Here is a 21,411-nt window from a genome sequence, read left to right as displayed (position 1 = left end):
AAATAATCAAAATCTTACTTCATTCATCTTAAACATTCTTGATTTGGGGGATTGGTAGTTCCCATGAAATCTGAAGTTGTTCAAACGACAACAGCGATCCACCTTGAATTAAATCACACAGCCGAGTGAAACCTTGTTGGATGCGTCACAGTCACGAAAGGGGCTACTTAATTAATTAATCCAACCCACTTTATTTATAGAGCACATTTAAAAACAACAAAGTTTACGAAAGTGCTGTACAAGTCCCACAACATAAGATAAAAAAAATATATATATATATTTTTTTTTCTTCGAAGCTTCGAATTAAAATCGAAGCTCGGCCCCGAAGCTTCGATTGCCAAAAAAAGCTTCGAAGGTCAGCCCTACAAACCATCAACGGCTGCCCCAGAACAGGGAGAAGACACAGCGTTCCGCGTGCCTGAGAGGGCCCACGGTGACCAGGGAACAGGCCACGGCGGGGCTACCAAGAGCTGGATCAAGACCGGGAACCACACAGCCGTGCCATGGTCCGGCGCGATCAGGATCAAAGTCCTGCGTTCCCGACGTACCCGCTCCAACAGCTGAGCTATCAGGTGTATGGGGGTGACCGCGTACAGAATCCCGGGCGGCCACGGATACATCGAGAAGGCATCCACCCATCCCCTTTCAAAGATAAAAAAAAATATGGGAAATCATTTATAATGACAAAGCCATCAAATGTATTAACAAGTGAACTGTATATAACTGGATACAACTAAAGATCAATAATAATAATACTAACAATAATCAATTGTATTTGTAATGCACACAAACACCTAAGTGCTAAATCTCTATCTCCTGACTTCTTGAACTTTGCCAGGTTCCAATGTCTTGATTGGACTTATTCTTGGACAGCAAGGTCTCCTACTGTACTGCTTTAGCCACCAACCTACAAACACAAACTTAAATTCAACGTCAGCCATAAATAGGTGAGCTCTTTCCAGAACTACTCAGCAGAAACCTCAGTAACCATTTTAACAAACGTCTCAATGTATTGAGAAAATCCATGGGGCTCCATCAATCCTCTATCTTCTTGAATTTGATCAGGTTGCACAAGTCTTGCTTGGATTCATTCTTGGACATCAGCCCCCTGCTGGTCTCCTGAGCCCTGATCCCTCCATCCCTTTTTTCTTGTGAAAAGTACTTAGCAGAGGCCTCAGTCACCATTTTAACAACCCTCTCGATGCTTTGTGTGTGGCAAGGCCAGTCGAGAACCTCCATGGGGGTGTTGATTAAGTTCTTCACTTCTGAGGTGCTTAGGGAGCAGGTGAGAGGTGGCTCTGACACATCTTCTGACCAGCTGATTAAGCCACCAATGCTGGAAGTGTCACTATTGATGTGAGGTGTTCTTCTGATCCTGACAGAAGAGTCTCCCAGCTGAGTGTCTGGATCCCCCTCTCCCCTGATGGCCAGGATTCTCTCCACCCCCTCAATTCTCTCTTTTTGATCCTCAGAGCACAGCAGTGTTTGGAGGATGGCTTCACTGTGGGCATACCAAGCAAATCTTCTCACAGTTGGCATCACAACATCCAGCACCTCCTTCCTCTGAGACTTGAGGCAGTCCAGCTGAAACAGGGTGTGCCTAGGCCCTTCGATCCAGGAGTGCTTGACCTTCATGTTGAACCAACATGGATAATACACTCCAATGATTAATTCCACAATGCATTGTAGATTATTCAGGTTCTTTCTTTTAAATTGATGCTTTGACACCCAGAGCCTGAGGAGTCTGTTTGCTGTGGTGAGCCAGCGGCTGTGGTTTACCGGTCCAGCAGAGCCAGCCTTGCAGAAAGCACTCCATCCCTGATTACACAGACCAGCTTATAGCCATAGTGTTGATCAGTTGAGAGATCTTGAATGATCTTCTCAGGCAGCTTGATCAGCGGAGGGCCAAGAAAGATCCTGGTGAAGTTAGGATTGATCTCCAAGTCTGTAACGGAATCAAGGAGCTGTCCTATTGGCCCAGATAATTTGTTGTCTGATAGAGTAGCCCCATCAACTTCAACAATGAGACGGTGCAGTGGAAGTTCACCAGTGTGCAGGTTGCACACCAACCAGACCAGCTTTCTCCCCAGGTGCAGCTCCAGCTTCCGCATTACACCTGCCTTCACTTCAGTGTTGACATTGGTTGAGTCTCCTCCAATGGCCCACAAGGTCTTATCAGAACCTCTCTCTTTCAGCCAGGCAAACAGGACCTTAGCAATCTGCTCTGCATGTGACTCCTCTTTAGTTGATTTCTCTGGTGTAAAGTGGAACATATAGTTGCTGCCAGGCTCACTAGCAACACTATAGTGTTCTTCCTTGATCTTTGCAGGAAAAGATTGGTCACTGCCCTCAGCTTCCATCATCACATTGGTCATGTCAATCCGCCCATCAAAGAGGATACAGGAGATCCCCCCCTCCTCCCTGCACTTCTCCTCAAACTCTTCCCCCAGCTCTTGTATCAACTTTTCTTGTGCTCTGTTAACCTTGTTCTTATCAATCACTTTACTTGTGTCATCTTCTAAGATGAGTCCTGCATCAATCAGAGCTGCAGTTGCTATAGCTGCAGTTGGCCTTAGCCCTATGCCATACCTTACACTAGCAAGGGCGATGTTTGGAATCTCATCATAATTTTTCCGTAGCTTTGCTGAAGCTGCAGGGTCAGTTTCAGGAATGAGCTCAACTTCAGGGACTGTAAGGAAGCTGTCAACATCCTTCCTGGCAATCTTGTCTGCTGCTGCAAAGCTTTCTTCTTTGCCCCTTCTCCTTTTCTCTGCCTTCTTTTCCATCCCCTCCCTTTCCAATGTATCTTGTGCTCAGGCAGATCAGCTCCAGCCATTTGGTGTGGTTCTTTACTTCCAACCTTTTCCCTCTGTCCCTTGATGTAGGCAATATCTTATATCAATACCTGGGGCTGGCGGTGACACTATTTGTCGCGTGAGCTGGGGGTTGGCAGAGGGGAGGGGGCAGGAGCTGACCTGGAAAGGGTATAAGCGGGTGTGGCACCTAGGGTAAAAGGGTATGGTAAAATCGGCCATTTTGAAATCCAAAATTATGTAGATTAGTTATCTTATCCTAAAAATGAATGTGTATTTTTATTCCACATTAAATAACACATAATTTAGACACCTTGCATGTTAGGATTTATTTCAGATTAATTCTGGCACCTGTGTATGACCAAGAGGTTCAAATGGTAAAATCGTCTATTTTGAAATCCAAAATGATGTAGGTTAGATTTATCCTATCCCAAAAATGAACTCATATTTGAATTCCCCATTAAGAAACACATAATTTAGACACCTTGCATGTTAGGATTTCCTTCAGATTCATGTTGGCATCCATGTATGGCCAAGGGGTGAAAAATGGTAAAATCTGCCATTTTGAAATCCAAAACAATGTAGGTTAGAGTTATCCGATCCGAAAAATAATCCCATATTTGAATTCCCCACAAAAAAACACATTTTAGACACCCCACTCGATTGATTTTTCAAAAAAAAAAGTATGGCCCGCCCTAATGGGGGGAACGCGTACAGAATCCTGGGCGGCCACGGATACATTGAGAAGGCATCCACCCCCAGAGGGGGGTTGTCCTTCCGACTGACCAAGAACCACAAGGGGCACTGGTGGGACTGTCTGCTCGCAAACAGGTCCACCATGGCCTCCCCGAATCGGTCCCAGACCTGCCTGACTATGTCTGGACGTAGTCCCCACTCGTCGGGATGAGGACCGCCCCGCGACATCACATCTGCACCCACATTCTCCATGCCGGGGATGTGGAGAGCCCTCAGGCTGCGCAGATTGAGAGACGCCCATAGCCAGAGCTCGACCGCCGCCCGGTGCAGACGGAGGGAGTGTACTCCTCCCTGTCTGTTGATATACAACGCCGACGCCGTGTTGTCCGTCCTGATCAACACATGCTCGCCCACCACCAGGTGGCCGAGCTGCTTGAGGACCAGAAGGACTGCCTTCAATTCCAACACATGGATATGTAGCGCAGACTGGGCAGCATGGTCTTGCCAGCTGCCCCCTACTGTGTCGGCCCGACACGCCCCCCCCCCCCCCCCCCCATCCCGTGAGGGAGGCGTCGGTGAAGACTGTGACGTGTGATAGCCTGCTGCCCATGGGGATCCCGCTGGTGAGGGCACCAGGCCTCCCCCAGTGGTCGAGATTCCCCAGTACTGACACGGGAACCTTCAGTCGCTTCCACTTGCCTCTCACCGGGTCTATTTTCATACTGAAAAACCACCTCGGTATCCTCCTCATGAAGAGGAGGCCAAGAGGGACCACAGGTTGAGCAAATGCCATCATACCGAGCAGGCGCATCACGGACAGCGCCGTAACCGTCCTGCCAGGACGGAACCTCCCTGTCGTCAGCCCATCCACCCGTATAAAGGGTAAATAAGCCTCAGCAAAACCCCCCACATTAGACACCGATTGACCTTCAGCAATGAAACGGTTAAGAGGAGGGAAGAGTGGCGTCAACCCCGCTGGGGTACATGGGGAACGGCGTCCCAACATATTAGCATTAGCTGCGCGCTCTAGTCTAGGATACTTGGAAAAACACCCAAAAAAGAGTCATGACGACCATGTTTTCCCAAATATCCCGCCCCCCGCGCCAATACATCACTCTGTCGTCTCACGAGACAACAAGCAGTATTACCCATGCTAGTATCAATGCCTGATAGCGCAGGCCCTACCTGTGCACGACTTAAGCTCGACTGCTAACGTCGCGCGACGTCCCTCGGTCCGCTGTCACAAGACGAGGAAAACCCAGGACAGGACCGCTGCGCTGTTGGGATGTGCCGAGAAGGTTCCAGGGGCTGGTGAACTTCTGGCGAATACCCAACATTGTGTAATTTCTCCCTACGTTTCATAACAACCAGTTCACGAAGAGCACTGCTACTTCCGCGTTTGGAAACTAAATGAGGAAGGGTGAGCGTGACCATTTCCGGCGTCATATAGGGAGACTCATGGGAGTGGCTTGGTCACGTGCAAGTGGGTGCATTTGTTTGTTTCGCGTGCACGCTAGGTGCGTGGAGATGAGAGGTTATCTCAATATGGCAGAGCGAGACGCGATAGCCAGTAATGAGATATAACTACGTATTACTTACTTCTCATTCGTCTGGTAACTACCGTACTTATTACTTCTCATTAGTCTGGTAACTACTTATTACTTCTCATTAGTCTGGTAACTACTTATTACTTCTCATTAGTCTGGTAACTATGTATTACTTACTGCTCATTAGTCTGGTAACTTAGTAACTTCAGAATGTTCTTTCAAAAGAGACCAGGCTCATGCATGTGCTATAAGTATACAGCTACGCTTTGCAAAAAAAGTATGCAGTCCTCAATTTCAAGTAAAAATAATTGACACTTTTCTGCCTGCCTGTAGTTCTATTTTTGTGCTCGAGGCTACGACGGCTCAAACTGTGCCTAACTTTGCTCATGTCTGTTCTAGGGCAGAAGCAGAAGGCTGGTGACAGCTTGGATCAGTTGTTTGACACCACAGCCTATGAGGAGTACAGGTCTCAGTGCATCACACATCTAGAGCCCTCTGATGGTGATGACGACGACGGTAGGTTTTTTTTTTTTTCACTTTCTCCTTTTTCTATTTTTCTCCCATCCCAATTTCGCCTCGCCAATTCTCCCCTCCCCTGTCTCGAACGTTGCTAGACCATGCCTCCCACTGGTCGGCTGCAATGTGGACGAAGCCTTGCATCAGGTGTCCCCTCCGGTACACGAGGAGGCAGCCGTCGCATCTTTTCACCTGTACAGCGCAATCTCTCAGTGGCGAGGAGTAACGCGTGGGAGGCTCACGCTGCCCCTGTTGCTTCCTGATTCTGCTGTACAGGCGCACCAACTGACCTGTAGGAGTCGCTGTCCACAACGTCCGATCCCCACCCACCAGCTTTCCCACCCCCTAACACTGCCAATTGTGTTAGTATGAAGTGAACGACCAGCCAAGCTGGTAGCAACGCCGAGAGCTGGGCTCGAACCCAGCATCTCCTGCGTTAGTGGCGAGCGCTTTGCCCACTGCGCCACATTGACACCATTTTCTTTCACCAAACAATTAAGATTTCTGTATTTTTCACTGGAGTTAAGTATGCTTGTGTTTTTAAACAGACGTCCTTCCTCCTGTAACAACTGGAGCTGGTATTGAAGAGCAGAAAGCAGGGTGAGAAGAACATCCCTTACCTTCTGCCAAGTACCCCCTAGTTTAAATACTGTACAGTACAAAATACCAACTACTTCTTCTTTCGTGTAACATCAGAGGTCCAACTCCGTATCTTGTAGCCATGCCCTTATCTCTGGTCCCACGTCAAAGAGGCTGGCTTCCGAAGGTGGTCTGTATAGGGGGCAGATGGTCAGGATATGCCCGACAGTCTGCTCAGCCTGCTCAGATTCTCTACACTCGCATGCAGCGCTGTCTGCCAGGCCCCACTTCTTTAATGATGCTTTGAAATGACCGCCCCCAGTTCTTAAACGGTTTAGCAGAACCCATTGCCGGCGTGGAAGATCGTCTCCTGTGGCGCCATCTCCTGGATCCCAGATGTAGTGGTGGATGCGGGTTGGCCCAGCGCTCTCCCACTCTCTCTTCCAGGCTGCCGCCAGCCATCCATTTCTGTATAGGTCCTCAGTGGTGGAACGGAGCATCTCTTGTGCTGCCTTGTTGTAGGGGTGGTGGGACTTGAGTCTGCTCAGAGGTGCTGCTGTTGTTGTGTAGGGTGTGCCAGTCATGCTTCACTGCTTTCCTTGCTAGGGCGAGAGTAGCAGCCTCTCGTCGTAGGCCAGCCGGTGCGATTCCTGCAAGGACTGGCAGCAGGAAGTAGATGTCCATGTCTTGGTTAAGACCGTCTTCCGGTGCCTTCATACTGTACAATACAAAATACCAACCTTCATACTGTACAATACAAAATACCAACCTTCATACTGTACAATACAAAATACCAACCTTCATACTGTACAATACACGATACCAACCTTCATACTGTACAATACAAAATACCAACCTTCATACTGTACAATACAAAATACCAACTTTCATACTGTACAATACAAAATACCAACTTTCATACTGTACAATACAAAATACCAACCTTCATACTGTACAATACAAAATACCAACCTTCATACTGTACATATTATAGTACAATACCAATCTTCATACATTGTATAGTACAACTTTGTGTATCCTGATGTATTATGTACTGACAGCTTTCTTAGATTATACATATAACATTATAAAATCACACCATATATTAAAGTATTTATTAGGGATGCCCCGATCACGTTTTTTGCCACCGATCGTCTATGAGCCATATCGGCCGATACCGATATCGATCGTTTTTGGTTTTATAAAAAATATATATATATTAAATATGTACTTTTTTTTTTTTTTTTATAAAATATATATATTATATAATTATACTTGTAGTTGTATTATCTGCGAGACATCGCCACCACGCAACAAGTCAAAATGCTCGCTATCTGCAAACAGCTCCACTGTCTGTGTGTATACTCTGCTTTGGTCAAATCACATTCAGCATGCCCTCAGCAGGGTATATCTGCGGCTCTGCAGATATACCCTACTCCCTTTCTGCGATGCAAGCCAGGAGCTCGAATACGCATCGAATCAACATTGATATCAGGAGCTATCTGTAGCTACTGCTAGCCGGCTAGATAACGTTAAGACAACGCCTCAGTGAACTATTTCGTTTACTTGGTCATTCCGTGTAAACAGGGAGCTAACGTGAGCTACCTAACTAACGGAGGTATCATGCACTACTAGACTATTGCTGGAGCATTTGTTGATATCAGGAGCTATCAGTAGCTCACCAGATAGATACCGTTAGACAATGCCTCATGTATTAAACTAAAAGTGAATAGTTGACTGGGTCATTTTGTTTAAACAGTAACGATAGCTAGGTAGCTAACGTTAGCTCACGGAGGTCGCATGCACTAGAGCAGACTATTGCTGGAGCTTGTTGACACGGGTGCGGGAGGGGCAGGGGGAGGAGGGGGAGGGGCAGTGCGCTGCTGCAGCTCTGTGTGCCTGAGAGTCAGCGAGTGAGATCTCCGCTAAGAATTGGATCATGTTTTTCTATTGGTTTTCACGATCGGTGAAAATAAAGCATTATCGGAATTCACCAATCTCATATTTATACTGAATATCAGCTGATACCAATCGCTGGCCGATCGATCGGGGCATCCCTAGTATTTATAGCATTGCAATATAATGAATACATTTTTCAATACACAGCCTTAACATAACTTTTATATCTCTCTCTGCTCAGAAACCCAACATTTGCACATGTGGCAGTAGTTCGCAAGAAAGAGGAGAGGAGAAAGTTGAAGGGCACCACATGCAAGGAATGTGAAGTTGTGAGTTATTTTTTGTTGGTTCTGTTCATTGGTACAACAAATTGTCACCAAATTGTTATATTTCCATAATACTTGAACATGAAAGATTTAGACCTTTTGAATACTTGAACGTGAAACATGTGGATTTCTTTCCAGTACTATGCCCATCTTCCAGAGGAGGAAAGACAGAAGAAACTGTCTGCCTGCTCGAGACACCGCTTCCTCTTCCTGCCCCCGTCCACACCAGAGAACTTCTGGGAGGTGGGCTTCCCATCCACTCAAACCTGCGTGGAGAGAGGTAACGTCAGACTCACCTTTCACAAATGTTTTCTATATAAGTCCATACTTGGTATATGAGGATTTTACACATTGCCATGTAGGACGTAGCGTGAGAAAGTCAACGTAGGATGTGATGTCAAAACCCCCTACCGTGTGTACTGGTACCGCTTTGTTTACTGGAATCTCTCCAGTCCAGTGAAAATTATTCCAGAGTAGGGCAAACTGGCCACGGTAGCTTGCTTGATCCCGCTCCAGCAGAGAGAGGGTTCTCTCTCTCTCCGTTTCAGGCAGGTTCGTTTCTCTCTGTCTCTCTCTCAAACATTCACTTATACAAACACAAACTGATATATATGTGACCAGGCACAGGTTAGGGTTTTGTTGAGCAATCTTCAATTTTTTTTTTATACATTTTTTATCCCATTTTCTACATTTTTTTTCTCCCATCCCAATTTCGTGTTCAACCCTCCCCTGTCACGAACGCTGTTTCTTGCCTCCCACAAGCCGGCTGCAATGTGGACTAAGTCATACATAGCACAAGTCCCCTCCGGTACTTGAGGTAACAGCAGTCGCATCTTTTCACCTGCGCAGCTCGATCTCTCAGTGGCAAGGAGTAACGCGTGGGAGGCTCACGCTGCCCCCGACACTTCCTGATTCTACTGCGCAGGCGCACCAACCGACCTGTAGGAGTCGCTGTCCACAACGCCCGATCCCCACCCATCAGTTTCCCACCCCCTAATACGGCCAATGTGTATTAGTATGAACGACCAGCTAAACTGAAAGCAATGTGGAGCGCTGGGCTCGAACAGGCGAGCCCAGCGCCTCTGCATTCGTGGCGAGCGCCTTGCCCACTACGCCACGTAGCCGCCCTGCAATCTTCAAATTCTTTAACTTTTTCAAAATAAGCCATCACAAATCGGGCGGATACTTTTCAATCTATGCCGGCCTTATGAACCATGATGATTTTTGATGAGCTAGTTTTGAGTCAGGGACATTGAAACGCTTGGAGCTGTTTCTGTTAACGATGCATGCTGCACTACTTTACCCAGGGGCTATTTCAATAGACATAACACCCTCCCCCACTTACCACCTTCCAGGTGAGCAGGAATGTGGCTTTGTTATTATGATGTGAGAGACAGTCTTACAGTTTAACTTGAATGGAAAACCCTGTGTAGGGATTTATCTCAAAGGAAGGAGAGGAACGGAGGCTTTTGTATCACCAAAAAAAACTATTTATTCAAATCACTTTAAAAACATACAACAAAGAGCTGACAATGACGAAAGAGGTGATTATTCTGTTAGAGGAAAAAGTGATCACAGTGGAATCAAATCAAAAACACTAGATTGAACTTATAAGTTTCAACTATAAAGACACACACATGGAGGGAAAGGAGAGAGAATAAATAAATGTTGATGTTGCCTTCATATTTACCCTCCACACACAAAGGCCCACACATAGCTCTCTCCACACACACCTCTCTCTATCCTCTGTTACGCGTGAGCCTGTCTGACAGCTGAATCTGTGAGCGCACTGGAGTAGATAGAGAAATTATAGGAAATATAGAAATAGATGCGTTCGTCAGAGAAAACTAATTTCAATAATCTTAACAGTTATGCCTTTATTCTATGCGCACTGCCAGCCAGCTTTTATGCGACGGAGAGATACACTTTCAATGTTGATGGAGAGAATATAATCTCCCGATTTAGATACAATTTAACACAAACTGTTCCAAAGATATTTAATGTTTCTCTGTACATCTTCACACCGCCAACAAAGTACTGGGTCCATGTCCGTTGTCTCGGAATGGATTTGGTGCCAGCTGTCATTTCTGCGCATCTCCGACACTTGAGACTAAAGTACTTGCATGTAGCCACTCCCCTCCCGACAAAACTAGTTTCTTCACACAGCATGGGAAATAATACAGCCACACTATCTAACAATAATTAAAGGGGACATGCATTATAAATGGCTTTTTCCAGTATTTAGCATTGTATTATAGCAATAGGGGTTAGTATCAATGGGTCTGTGTCTCTAATTACCATATTGACTCATCAGTCTAGTCTCGAGTTCACGAGATCTTCCCTCACTCAACTAAGCCGTTCTGATTTGACGGTATTCCTGACGTGAATAGGGTACTGATCTGCAGTAACGCCCCCTCTATGGTTGTAGTGCATAGTGTAACCCGACACTTCCTCAACCGGGTTTTGACGGGGCAGAGTGAATGAATGAATGAAAACTTTATTTAACAGATTGCAGAATGGGTACAATACAGTACGGCTCAATACACACAATTGTTAAGGGGATGTAGACCTGAGAAAGACGTTTGTCTTGTTTACATCAGGATCCCCCATTTTCAATTCATATAGACATTTATGACATACACAACATACATGACATTTATGGCATAGGGATATATACCGGTAGGTATTTAGTACTGATACATTTGTGACATAAACGGTATTCAATTATACAGTACTGTTACCCATAGATCCTGACAGAGTATATACATATGATGGGGAGGGGACTGTACATTAGGAGGTGGTGGGTGGGTGGGAGAGAAATATACATACGGTGGGGTGGAGACTGTACATTTGGAGGGGGTGGGTGGGTGGGAGAGAAATATACATACGGCGGGGAGGGAATATACATGCGGTGGGGAGGAGACTGTCTATTAGGAAGTGGTGGGGGGTTTGGGCATTTACGGTGGCCAGTCTCGAATTGCAGCCTCCCGTAGGTGCTCTTTAAGAGAACGAGAGAGAGATGGAGAGGTACCGGCGGGAGTCGCGGACCGTGCAGAAGTGTGCGTAAATGTGTGTGCGCCATCTCTCTCCCTCGTCGGACACACACACACAAACTTGACTGCGTGTGTCGGGACGTAGGCATAGTGTAACCCGACACTTCCTTAAACAGGTTTTGACAGGCAGAGAATGAGAGAGAGAGGGAGGGAAGGCGGGAGGGACTGTGCAGAAGTGTGTGTAAATGTGTGTGCACCATCTCTCTCCCTCGTCGGGGACACACACACAAACTTGACTGCGTGTGTCGGGGACGCATCTCTCCTCTCTCTCCCCTCGTCGGAGCATTACACACAAACTTGACTGTGTGTGTCTGGGACGCATATCTCCTCTCCCTCTCTCTCTCTTGCTCGTTCTCTCTCTCGCTCTCTCTCGTATGTATCACGCTGTGTGGGTGACTGTCACTCAAAGCGCTTATGGGCGGAGCGGGAGCCCATCCAATAACAGCCTGAAATCCTGAGGCTGGAAAATGATGCTTTTGAGTACTGCATTAGAAATATAAAACAATGATCTTTTATTTTAATTTTTTTTCACTTACAGATGTGTTCAATAGACTCACAGGAATTGTGTAAAGTTGCCCAAATAGTGCAAGGAATAGCAATGCATGTCCCCTTTAACATATTTACAAGTCGTATTAAGTTTTGCAAATAAGGAGACTGATAGAGAACATTTCAAAGCACTCAAAATTGCCATTATATCCTTTTTCTAAACCTATTTCTGAATTGCACAACATTTTGGCATTTTCTGACTAATCGTGAGCTCCTTAACAAACCGGGCTAGATCGTTTGCAGAGTTGCATATCTTCAACAACACAGGCAACAGTCTGAGTCTTCCATCAACAACATCATGACTTAAGCTAGTCTGACACTTCAGGGTCACATTAACACTTTGATCGCCGGGGTTAAATTCATAATTTACCATCCCTCGCCAGCCCTATTTAACATGGAGAAGTTCCCCTTCTTTGCAGGGCTATAACTTTTAAAATTGTATTGCTAAATTGACATTACTATGGCCCATTCAACGTCTTATATCTATTGTTCAGGGTGTAGCAACGTTATACTTTTTCATTCACATATTCATACTAAAATACGGTCTAAAGTATAAGTATGTTTTTATCGTTTTCTGCAGCTTTCTCCAGAACTTGATTTATAGCCCTAAATTAGGGATGCTCGATATTGGCTTTTTTACCGATACCGATATTCCGATATTGTCCAACTCTTAATTTCCGATACCGATATCAACCGATACCGATATATGCAGGGTTTCCCACCCAAAAAAAAAGAATAATTTCAGGTAACTAATAATTTCACTGGATATATATATAACAAATATTGTTATAGTTTTTTTCTTTTTTTAAACCGATACCGATATTTTCCGATATCACATTCTACTGCCGATATCGGCCGATAATATCGGTCGGCCGATAATATCGGACATCCCTACCCTAAATGCATTATATTGATGATCAAATACAGTTTGGTAGGAATCTGTGCGAGATAAAAAATGTCAAATGGACGTACTTCTAGAAGTTACTACGTATGATCTGATGATGACCGGATGGGGGGGGGGGGTCGTTTATAATTCCGTGGGCAACGTTATATCATTCATCTAGTGTGGGTGATATGATCATTAGAGCAGTTAGTATAGAAGACATTACAAAATAACGCTGAAACTCACCGTAGCTTCCTCTCGCCGTTGGGAGATGAGCGTGGAACAGAATTTTTTCTATTATGGGATGTCGAAATATCCGATCCATTTCCAGGTTGTATAATAGTATATACGTCCAAATCATGTTGTTTATCGAGTTATTGGTAACGGATCACTATCCGTCGTGATCAGCTCGAGTCCTGGGACTATTACCGAGTGATCGGACCAAATTGAAATGAGCACCAGCTTCCACTTCCTGTTTCTTCCCTGGGCGATCCGCCGATCGGCCACCAGATGGCGCTCTTGAACCGTTAGAGAGTTGATAGGGGCTCACCAGTACATCTCATGTCTCCGGGGGAGAAATATGATTTCGATCACAGATTTTTTAAATATTGATATCAAAGACGCTGTCCAGCGTCTTCGGCAGAATGAGCATGGCGGGGAATGACGTGTTCCAGCGTCAACGGCGATTAAAGTGTTAAGTCTATTGACGAGACTTCTTTTATTTATTTGGAATATAAGCAAAAGTAGCCTACTTTTCACTACAGATATAAATCTACATGCCTTGATGATGTCATTCTTTATATAGCCTATCAATAGTTTTATTTATGTAGGCTGTGCCATTCTTTTATATTTGTCATGAGTCCCGCAAGGTTGAGTCTGAAGTCACTTCCATGCGACTTAAGTGTGTCTCTGACTCGAGTCCCCATCTCTGTGTGGTATTCCGGGGTTTGCACAAGGTCCTTGAAGTGCTTAAAGTGCTTGATTTTTGACAAAAAAAGTGAAGGTCTGGAATTCCTTGAAACAGCCAATTTTTTTTAACAAGGTGCTTAAAAAGTTATTGAAATTCAAGTCAACCATTCCCATTGAAAGTTTTGTTCATCCATGATAAAACATTTCTGAATCAAGAAATAGAATTTTTCCATTTAAAGTAACTAATTGTCGGAAATTGGTTTAAAGCCATAAATATTGGATCTAATTTTTTTTCTATAAAAACACCAGATAAGAGTGTTTGGAAAAGTACTTGAAAGTCCTTGAATTTCATTTTGCAATGTCTGTGGGAACTAGGGGTGGGTGAAAAAATCAATACGTAGTAGTATCGCAATACTTTGCGTGGCGATACTGTATCGATACAGGGATGCCAAGTATCGATATTTAATTATTCATAAAAAAATATATATGTAATACTTTCCTTTTTATAAGGAAGTTGCATTGTTCATTTCAATACCTGTAATAGTACAGTAGTCCACACACACACATGTGCTTTCAGTTAAGTTGGAATATGACTGTAATACAAACAGTTCAGTTTGTCAGGTACATGCAACACAGATTAGTGTTTACATCTGTCTGCTTGAGAAAATACCAAGTTCTGCAATAAAAATTATTGAAGTGAGATGAACAGACTGAACTTTATTTTATTAGATAAAACATGTTGACAAAGTTGTACTTTGCAGTTGAAAAAGGTAAAAAAAAAAAACCTGCAATATTAATATCGCAATACTCTATCGCGATATATTTAGTATCGCGATACTATCATATCGTGACGCAAGTATCGCGATCGTATCGTGAGGTTTCTGGCGATTCCCACCCCTAGTGGGAACCCTGGTATTCAGACTCTAGTCCCCATCTCTCAGTGGGGTATTCAGACTCTAGTCTCCATTTCTCAGTGGGGTATTCAGACTCTAGTCCCCATCTCTCAGTATTCAGTCTATAGTCCCCATCTCTCAGTGGGGTATTCAGACTCTAGTCCCCATCTCTCAGTGGGGTATTCAGACTCTAGTCCCCATCTCTCAGTATTCAGACTCTAGTCCCCATCTCTCAGTGAGGTATTCAGACTCTAGTCCCCATCTCTCAGTATTCAGACTATAGTCCCCATCTCTCAGTGGGGTATTCAGACTCTAGTCCCCATCTCTCAGTGGGGTACTCAGACTCTAGTCCCCATCTCTCAGTATTCAGACTATAGTCCCCATCTCTCAGTGGGGTATTCAGACTCTAGTCCCCATCTCTCAGTGGGGTATTCAGACTCTAGTCCCCATCTCTCAGTATTCAGGCTCTCTAGTCCCCATCTCTCAGTGGGGTACTCAGACTCTAGTCCCCATCTCTCAGTACTCAGACTCTAGTCCCCATCTCTCAATATTCAGACTATAGTCCCCATCTCTCAGTGGGGTATTCAGACTCTAGTCCCCATCTCTCAGTGGGGTATTCAGACTCTAGTCCCCATCTCTCAGTGGGGTACTCAGACTCTAGTCCCCATCTCTCAGTGGGGTATTCAGACTCTAGTCCCCATCTCTCAGTATTCAGACTCTAGTCCCCATCTCTCAGTGGGGTACTCAGACTCTAGTCCCCATCTCTCAGTATTCAGGCTCTAGTCCCCATCTCTCAGTGGGGTACTCAGACTCTAGTCCCCATCTCTCAGTATTCAGACTCTAGTCCCCATCTCTCAGTATTCAGGCTCTCTAGTCCCCATCTCTCAGTATTCAGGCTCTCTAGTCCCCATCTCTCAGTGGGGTATTCAGACTCTAGTCCCCATCTCTCAGTATTCAGGCTCTAGTCCCCATCTCTCTGTGGGGTACTCAGACTCTAGTCCCCATCTCTCAGTATTCAGACTCTCAAGTCAAGTCAAGTCAAGAGTTTTAATTGTCACGGCATACAGGTATACAATGAAATGCGGCTGGTCTTGCCCGCGACGATGTGCAATACAGTGGTACAACATATAATAGAATCCAATAAAATACAGTGGTACAACATATTAATAGAATCCAATAAAACAGTGCAATAAACAGGTACATGGTGTGCCATCTCGGTATCTGTACATTAGTATTTACAGAGCATATAGGACATGCTAGGTAGCTTTAGTAGTGCAATACACTGTTCCTGATGCTATACTACTTTAAGTGGCCTTTCCTCTGGCCATAAGTGTGCGTGTGTGCGGCATGAGTGTTAAAGTGGCTGCTAGTGTGTGAGCGTGCTCAGCGTGCGTGTCGTGTATGTGCTTGTGTGTGGATAGTTCAGTTTCTGTGTCTCTCAATGTTCATTGTTCAAGGCTCTGATGGCCTGGGGGAAGAAGCTTAGCCTAAGCCTCTCCGTCCTAGTAGCTGGAGTTCGCAGGCGTCTGCCTGACCTCAGCAGCTGGAACAGGCTGTTATTGGGGTGGTGGGGGTCTTTCATTATCCTGCAGGCTCTGGATTTGCACCTCTTGTTGTATAGAGCCTGCAGGGGAGGTAGCGCAATACCCGTGGTACGCTCGGCTGAGCGCACCACACTCTGTAGGGCCTTCTTGTCCTGTGCCGTGCTGTTCCCATACCAGGCAGTGATGTTTCCGGTCAAGATGCTCTCTACAGCTCCTGAGTAGAAGGACTGGAGTATCTTCCCCGATACTCTGAACTTCCTTAACTGTCTCAGGTGGTAGAGGCGCTGCTTCGCTTTCTTTACTACTGTGTTTATGTGTGTTGACCATGTCAGGTCCTCTGAGATGTGGACCCCCAGGTACTTGAAGCTGCTCACCCTGTCCACGGTAGCCCCGTTAATCGTCAGTGGTGTGTGTGTCTCCTGCTGTCCTCTCCTATAATCCACGATCAGCTCCTTGGTTTTACCAATGTTCAGGAGCAGGCTGTTGTCCTGGCACCAACGTTCCAGTACCTCAACCTCCTCTCGGTAGGCCTTCTCGTCGTTGTCCGAGATCAGCCCCACCACCACCGTGTCGTCGGCGAACTTCACAATGGAGTTGGAGCTGAACTTGGCCGCACAGTCGTGTGTGTAGAGTGAGTACAGCAGGGGGCTTAGAACACAGCCCTGGGGGGACCCGATGCTCAGGGTGATGGTGTTGGAGGTCTGACCCCCCACCCTGACCGCCTGGGGTCTTTCACTCAGAAAGTCCAGTACCCAGGCGCTCAGGGCGGAGCTCAGGCCTAGCTCGATCAGCTTGTCCACCAGTCTGGTTGGGACTATGGTGTTGAACGCTGAGCTGTAGTCAATGAACAACAGTCTCACATAGCCCCCCTTCTGACGGTCAAGGTGGGAGAGAGTGCTGTGCAGTACCTGGGAGACCGCGTCATCAGTGGACCTGTTTGTCCTGTATGCAAATTGCATAGGGTCCATATCACTGGGGAGAGAGGCACAAATGTGGTCCTTGACCAGCCTCTCGAAACATTTCATGACCACAGAGGTGAGTGCCACCGGTCTGTAATCATTTGGACATGTTGGGGAGGGTTTCTTCGGTACAGGGATGATGGTAGACATCTTAAAGCAGGCAGGGACTACTGACTCCGCCAGGGATTGATTAAATATGGCGGTGAACACCGGGGCAAGCTGGTTTGCACAGGACTTAAGTATGCGTCCTGTTATACCATCTGGGCCTGCAGCCTTCCTGGTGTTCACCTGCATAAATGCTCTTCTCATACTGTGTTCCGACAACGAGAGAGCGCCCCCGCCCCCCCCGCGGTTGCCCCCCCCCCTCCACAACAGCCGGTGCGCCAGTGACGTCACTAGCCAGAGGGCTAGCGGCGACACTGTCTACACCGAACCGAGCGTAGAAGGAGTTGAGTTTGTCCGCTAGAGAGGCGTCGTCGCTCCCCATTGAGGGGGCGCTGACTTTGTAGTCAGTTATTGTCTTCAGTCCCCTCCACAAGCCTCTTGTGTCGTTTTGTGCCATTTGTGTCTCCAGTTTCTCAGCATATGTCCTCTTAGCAAGTTTAACAGCCTTGCGCAGAGTGTAGACTGAAGCCTTGTACTCTTCCATATTTCCTGACTCTCTGCCCAGGTTATAAGCCGTGGTGCGTGAGTTTAGGGCTGTTCTTATAGTGCTGTCCACCCAAGGTTTCTGGTTTGGGAAAACCCGCGCCTTCTTTGTGAGGACAATGCCGTCTACCACTGTTGCTATGTAACAAACAACGGTATCAGCGTACTCGCTGACGTCACTGGCGCTTCCTTTAAACATGTCCCAGTCTGTATCCGCGAACGCGTCACAGAGATCGGTCTCTGATTCGTCAGACCACTTTTTTGTCTCACGTGACACGACGACGTCACGCGATCTTTGTTTGTATGCTGGAATTAAAAAAATGGAGTCGTGATCGCTCGCGCTTGTAGAGCCCATCAGTGGCAGAGCCGCTACAGCCTTGTAGGCAGCTCTGAACGGGGTGTAGCAGTGGTCGAGTGTGTTCCCCCCTCTTGTGGAGCAGGCGATGTGCTGAAAAAAGGTCGGCATCACTTTTTTCAGGTTTGCCTGATTGAAGTCACCAGTCACTATCGTCGCGGCTTCTGGGTGCTTGATCTGCTGTTTGTTGATGTAGTCGTGTAATTCCCCCAGCGCTTTGCCAGTATTTGCCTGTGGGTGAATATACACGACGGATAAAATGACCGCGGTAAACTCACGGGGTAGGTGATACGGGCGACACAGGATCTGGAGATGTTCTAGTCCCCATCTCTCAGTGGGGTATTCAGACTATAGTCCCCATCTCTCAGTGGGGTACTCAGACTCTAGTCCCCATCTCTCAGTATTCAGACTCTAGTCCCCATCTCTCAGTGGGGTATTCAGACTCTCTAGTCCCCATCTCTCAGTATTCAGACTCTAGTCCCCATCTCTCAGTGGGGTACTCAGACTCTAGTCCCCATCTCTCAGTATTCAGACTCTAGTCCCCATTTCTCAGTGGGGTATTCAGACTCTAGTCCCCATCTCTCAGTATTCAGACTCTAGTCCCCATCTCTCAGTGGGGTACTCAGACACTAGTCCCCATCTCTCAGTATTCAGACTCTAGTCCCCATCTCTCAGTGGGGTATTCAGACTCTCTAGTCCCCATCTCTCAGTATTCAGACTCTAGTCCCCATCTCTCAGTGGGGTATTCAGACTCTAGTCCCCATCTCTCAGTGGGGTACTCAGACTCTAGTCCCCATCTCTCAGTATTCAGACTCTAGTCCCCATTTCTCTGTGGGGTACTCAGACTCTAGTCCCCATCTCTCAGTATTCAGACTCTAGTCCCCATCTCTCAGTGGGGTATTCAGACTCTAGTCCCCATCTCTCAGTGGGGTATTCAGACTCTAGTCCCCATCTCTCAGTATTCAGACTCTAGTCCCCATCTCTCAGTGGGGTATTCAGACTCTAGTCCCCATCGCTCAGTATTCAGACTATAGTCCCCATCTCTCAGTATTCAGACTCTAGTCCCCATCTCTCAGTGGGGTATTCAGACTCTAGTCCCCATCTCTCAGTATTCAGACTCCAGTCCCCATCTCTCTGTGGGGTATTCAGACTCTCTAGTCCCCATCTCTCTGTGGGGTATTCAGACTCTAGTCCCCATCTCTCAGTGGGGTATTCAGACTCTCTAGTCCCCATCTCTCTGTGGGGTATTCAGACTCTAGTCCCCATCTCTCAGTGGGGTATTCAGACTCTAGTCCCCATCTCTCTGTGGGGTATTCAGACTCTAGTCCCCATCTCTCAGTATTCAGACTCTAGTCTCCATCTCTCTGTGGGGTATTCAGACTCTAGTCCCCATCTCTCAGTATTCAGACTCTAGTCCCCATCTCTCAGTGGGGTACTCAGACACTAGTCCCCATCTCTCAGTATTCAGACTCTAGTCCCCATCTCTCAGTATTCAGACTCTAGTCCCCATCTCTCAGTGGGGTATTCAGACTCTAGTCCCCATCTCTCAGTGGGGTATTCAGACTCTAGTCCCCATCTCTCAGTATTCAGACTCTAGTCCCCATCTCTCAGTATTCAGACTCTAGTCCCCATCTCTCAGTGGGGTACTCAGACTCTAGTCCCCATCTCTCAGTGGGGTATTCAGACTATAGTCCCCATCTCTCAGTATTCAGGCTCTCTAGTCCCCATCTCTCAGTGGGGTACTCAGACTCTAGTCCCCATCTCTCAGTATTCAGACTCTCTAGTCCCCATCTCTCAGTATTCAGACTCTAGTCCCCATCTCTCAGTGGGGTACTCAGACTCTAGTCCCCATCTCGCAGTGGGGTATTCAGACTATAGTCCCCATCTCTCTGTGGGGTATTCAGGCTATAGTCCCCATCTCCCTGTGGGGTATTCAGACTCTCTAGTCCCCATCTCTCTGTGGGGTATTCAGACTATAGTCCCCATCTCCCTGTGGGGTATTCAGACTATAGTCCCCATCTATCAGTGGGGTATTCAGACTCTAGTCCCCATCTCGCAGTGGGGTATTCAGACTATAGTCCCCATCTCTCTGTGGGGTATTCAGACTCTCTAGTCCCCATCTCTCTGTGGGGTATTCAGGCTATAGTCCCCATCTCCCTGTGGGGTATTCAGACTCTCTAGTCCCCATCTCTCTGTGGGGTATTCAGACTATAGTCCCCATCTCTCTGTGGGGTATTCAGACTCTCTAGTCCCCATCTCTCTGTGGGGTATTCAGACTATAGTCCCCATCTCTCTGTGGGGTATTCAGACTATAGTCCCCATCTCCCTGTGGGGTATTCAGACTATAGTCCCCATCTCTCTGTGGGGTATTCAGACTATAGTCCCCATCTCTCTGTGGGGTATTCAGACTCTCTAGTCCCCATCTCTCTGTGGGGTATTCAGACTATAGTCCCCATCTCTCTGTGGGGTATTCAGACTCTCTAGTCCCCATCTCTCTGGGGGGTATTCAGACTCCAGTCTCCATCTCTCTGTGGGGTATTCAGACTATAGTCCCCATCTCCCTGTGGGGTATTCAGACTCTCTAGTCCCCATCTCCCTGTGGGGTATTCAGACTCTCTAGTCCCCATCTCTCTGGGGGGTATTCAGACTCCAGTCCCCATCTCTCTGTGGGGTATTCAGACTTTATAGTCCCCATCTCTCAGTGGGATATTCAAAGAAATGTACCCCTCCCCAAACAGTTTGGTGACCCCTGTTGTGGGATATTTTAAATCAGCCATGACAGTGAACTGTAGAAATTTAGAGGAGTCAATTTGTATTTAAAAATAGAACATTCTGTTTCTGTGGCCACAGAGAGAGGGTATGCTCGGTTTACAATCGGAGACAAAATGTCTGACCAGAAAGTGAGAAAGAAGTTGACATGACATCAAAAGATAAACAGATATGACAAGAAAGGTAAACAAAAATTAACAAAGATGAGAAAATTAAAATAAAAGATGGGTTTAGGGGCTTTGTCGTGTCTCACACAAGAACTGGAGTCGAGATTAATTCGAAAAGAACCTTGGACGTGTCATATCTAAATCCAACTGTTCTGGGCCTTGGCCGTTGTTTTAAGAACACTGTTGTCGCCCTAGTGTCTGAGCTGTAGCTGTAGTTAACTATATTAACTAGTCAAAGCTGTACAGAGATTTAACACAGAGCTATGGACATGATAATATTTTCGATCACACCCCCCTTTTCTTTTTTTT

General features: G+C 46.4%; 1 protein-coding gene across 2 annotated transcripts in view; it reads left to right on the top strand.

Annotated features, from left to right (window-relative positions):
- Window positions 1–21,411, top strand: part of rbbp8 (retinoblastoma binding protein 8) — an 80,516-nt gene that overhangs the window by 58,874 nt on the left and 231 nt on the right. For both annotated transcript variants that reach the window (XM_084322701.1, XM_084322700.1), the window contains exons 15-18: window positions 5,456–5,572; window positions 6,121–6,172; window positions 8,292–8,379; window positions 8,515–8,656. In XM_084322701.1, the coding sequence (XP_084178827.1) occupies window positions 5,456–5,572; window positions 6,121–6,172; window positions 8,292–8,379; window positions 8,515–8,656 (399 nt within the window). The remainder of the gene's footprint in view (window positions 1–5,455; window positions 5,573–6,120; window positions 6,173–8,291; window positions 8,380–8,514; window positions 8,657–21,411) is intronic.

Source organism: Notolepis coatsorum (assembly GCF_963971535.1).
Source record: "Notolepis coatsorum genome assembly, chromosome: 10".
Lineage (NCBI taxonomy): Eukaryota > Metazoa > Chordata > Actinopteri > Aulopiformes > Paralepididae > Notolepis > Notolepis coatsorum.
This window is presented reverse-complemented; position numbering and strand designations above follow the sequence as displayed.